Consider the following 3,091-nt stretch of genomic DNA (forward strand, 5'->3'; position numbering starts at 1 on the left):
CCTAAAATAGACACAAGTTAAAAATCAGTCAGCAAAAGGGCTTAAAAATTGTAAAACAGCAGGGAGACTCCAAGACCTCTGTGGGGTTCCTCATTCTCTCATCAAGGGAAAACAAGAATACAGTAAGAGAAAAAACATATATATATATATATACACGCACATACATATATATATACACAAAGTCATACTGTGTTTCATTTTTTTCCTTGGTGTATAGATAACATAAATTGTTTTGGTTCAAAATGTTTGATCAATACAGTAAGAAAAAGAAGATTGCCATCATTGTGGCTATTGTCGTCCTAGTGTTAATCGTTATTATTGCCATAATTGTTGCCACCAGGCCCAAGAAAACTCATGCTAAGAAGTCCAAGAAGCTCGTTGAGGGCATCTGCCAACACATGGACGCTTGTGAAAATGCTCTTTCTCAGGTGGCCGGGAAGACCAGTGACCCGAGAGAGCTCATCAAGCTTGCATTCCATGAAGCCATAAAGGACATGGATGTCGCGATAAAGAACACCAGTATTCTTCAAAAGGCTGCAGGAAATGACCCTAAAACTATTGAAGCTTTAAAGGCCTGTAATAATCTTCTAAACAACTCGAATGGTGATCTCAAGAAGTGTGCAGATAAGCTTGACACTGTAGAGTTTGGAAAATTGATTACCTTTTATAAAGACTTCAAGAGATGGATTGGTGGTGCTGTCAAGAACCAACAGGCTTGCTTGAATGGTTTCAAGAACATTGCTGGTGATACTGGAGAGAAAATGCAGGAGATGTTGAAGACGCCGATGGAGCTCACCAACAATGGCCAAACCATGATCAAGGGACTGGCCACGGTCTTACCGTCTTTAGACAATCTCGGTTTGGGCCGGCGACTACTTTTCGTTCAGCACGAAATTTTGTAAATTTATGCATAGGTACTAGTGACAAAAATTTCAATAATGGCATTTTTGTCGTTTTCATTCAAAGCCCAAAATTGGTAATGGGAAGAGAAACTCTACAGATTAAGAGTGTTTTTCTATGGTGTATTGCTAGGATGACATCCAACTAGTCATGTGTTTCAAAATAACTTTCAATTATTGAGAAATACCTATGTGAGACATAGAGTAGTCATGTTGTCGTTAATTTGAAATTTTTTATTTTTTATCTCCTAATAATTAAATTCTCTCTTAAAAAATAAGAAATTTTCAATAAGAAATTGAAAAAAATTATAAGGGGGTAATCTAATGGTATGACTCTTATTTTACATTTTGGAGGTTACAAGTTCGAATATTTAAAAATCACCTCTACAGATTGATGTGTAAAACAAAGGGGTTGCATGTACTTAGTAATGGATTTTGGAATACTTGAAAAGGCATAATGATCAAGGGATTGGCCACGGTATTACCTTCTTTAGACGATTTCGGTTTGTGCCCGCGATTACTTTCCGTCCAATACTAAATTTTGTAAATTTATGCATAGGTAGGTACTAGTGGTGACAGAATTTTCAATGATGGCATTTTGGTCATTTTCATTCAAAGCCCAAAATAGGTAATGGGAAGAGAAAGTCTACAAATAATGTTTTTAGATGGAGTACTGTTACAATCGATGACAACCAACTAGTCATATGTCTCAAATAACTGTGGCCCTCAGCCATTATGTCACACTTAGAGAGACAATCGAGTAGTCGGGGTGTCAGAGAAGTTCAGAATACCCGAAGTCAGCAAATAATGTTTTTCTGTGGAGTATTGTTACAATATGACAACCAACAAGTCTAATAATTAAATAGCCACGGCCCCCGGCCATTGAGACAACCGAGCATTCAGGGTGCCATCAAATTTGAAATTTCCTTTTTCATCTTCTAATTATTAAATACTCTCTCACAAAATAAGAAAATCTCAATACGAAAATTAAAAATATTATAAGAGGATAACTTAATGGTAAGACTTTTATCTCATATATTAAAAGTCAAATCAAAAGTTCGAATCCTTTTAATATTACCTTTATAGATTGGTGTATATAAAACGAAGGGATTATATGTATTTGGAGTAGTTTAAGAGGCATAACACCACAATTGTTAGGGGGAGAGAGAATCCAATGGTTATCAAGACTACAAGCAATATATATAAAATCTCCCTTATAAAATTTCCTTGATATTGGTCACCAGCTTAAATATGATTGGCTAAGTGACAAAATTATTAATATATTTTTTTTTTCTTAGTTGATATTTACGCACTCCCCTCCAAGAAATTGTTTGTACTTAGTAGAAATCGATCCTGAGACCTAACATTTATGAGGTACCAGGCCCAAGTATTTTCTAACTAGTCAAACTCCTTGGGGTTCAAGTTGTTGGGAAACGTGCTAATTTTAAAAACTTTTCGAGGGATTTTAATTCATAAATCTTGATTCATTATATAGAGACAAGTTTTATGCAAAAATAAAACATGATGTATCATTCAATTAAAAGATTGAATACTTACATCAAGATTTGAGTAAAACTTAGATCTCTCCTCTAAAGTGAATGTTCTCACTTATTGTAGATCCCTTTTGCTAGACACTTTTTCTATGGATCTCCATCTTCTTGGTAATGGTCTTACCTTTAGGAATCACTCATAAACCTTCATGAATGACCTTGGAAAACTAGGCTTGTGGGAGCCTCCATTAGATGAGAACACTAACCCTAATTTTTTAGAGAGAAAATTTATTCCTTTTTCCTTCTTAAAAAAATCTCCCTAAATATACATAGACCATATATATTTATAGGCAACATAAAAATAAAGAAAAGGAAACAATAAATCCTTTTCAATCTCTAATTCACATGTCTCAAATCTAATTTGATTCCAATATCAAGTTGGGCTATGAGTGAGAATCCATTGGGCCTATTATTTTATTGGCTACAATGAATTAATAATTGGCCCGGTCCATGGACCCAATTCAATTAATTCATAAATTAATTTCTACTCCACTAAAAGAAATTAATTGAACTCCAATTAAATAATAAATAACCTCTAAGTCAATATTGCACTTTGACCCCTCTATGCATAATTTGTTATCGGATAAATAAAGCCATCAATCCGACTACTTAATTAATATATTTATTTTGGTACTATTGATT

General features: G+C 34.2%; 1 protein-coding gene across 1 annotated transcript; it reads left to right on the forward strand.

Annotated features, from left to right (window-relative positions):
* The first annotated feature begins 242 nt into the window (after positions 1 to 242).
* Positions 243 to 902, forward strand: LOC132270117 (probable pectinesterase/pectinesterase inhibitor 58). The gene has a single exon (XM_059771326.1). It carries the CDS (start codon positions 243 to 245, stop codon positions 900 to 902), a length of 660 nt encoding a protein of 219 aa, XP_059627309.1.
* The last annotated feature ends 2,189 nt before the right edge of the window (positions 903 to 3,091 follow it).

The sequence above is a fragment of the Cornus florida genome, unplaced genomic scaffold (assembly GCF_030987335.1).
Source record: "Cornus florida cultivar Cherokee Brave unplaced genomic scaffold, ASM3098733v1 CherokeeBrave_3.0.0_Hap2_Chr01, whole genome shotgun sequence".
In the NCBI taxonomy this organism is placed as follows: domain Eukaryota; kingdom Viridiplantae; phylum Streptophyta; class Magnoliopsida; order Cornales; family Cornaceae; genus Cornus; species Cornus florida.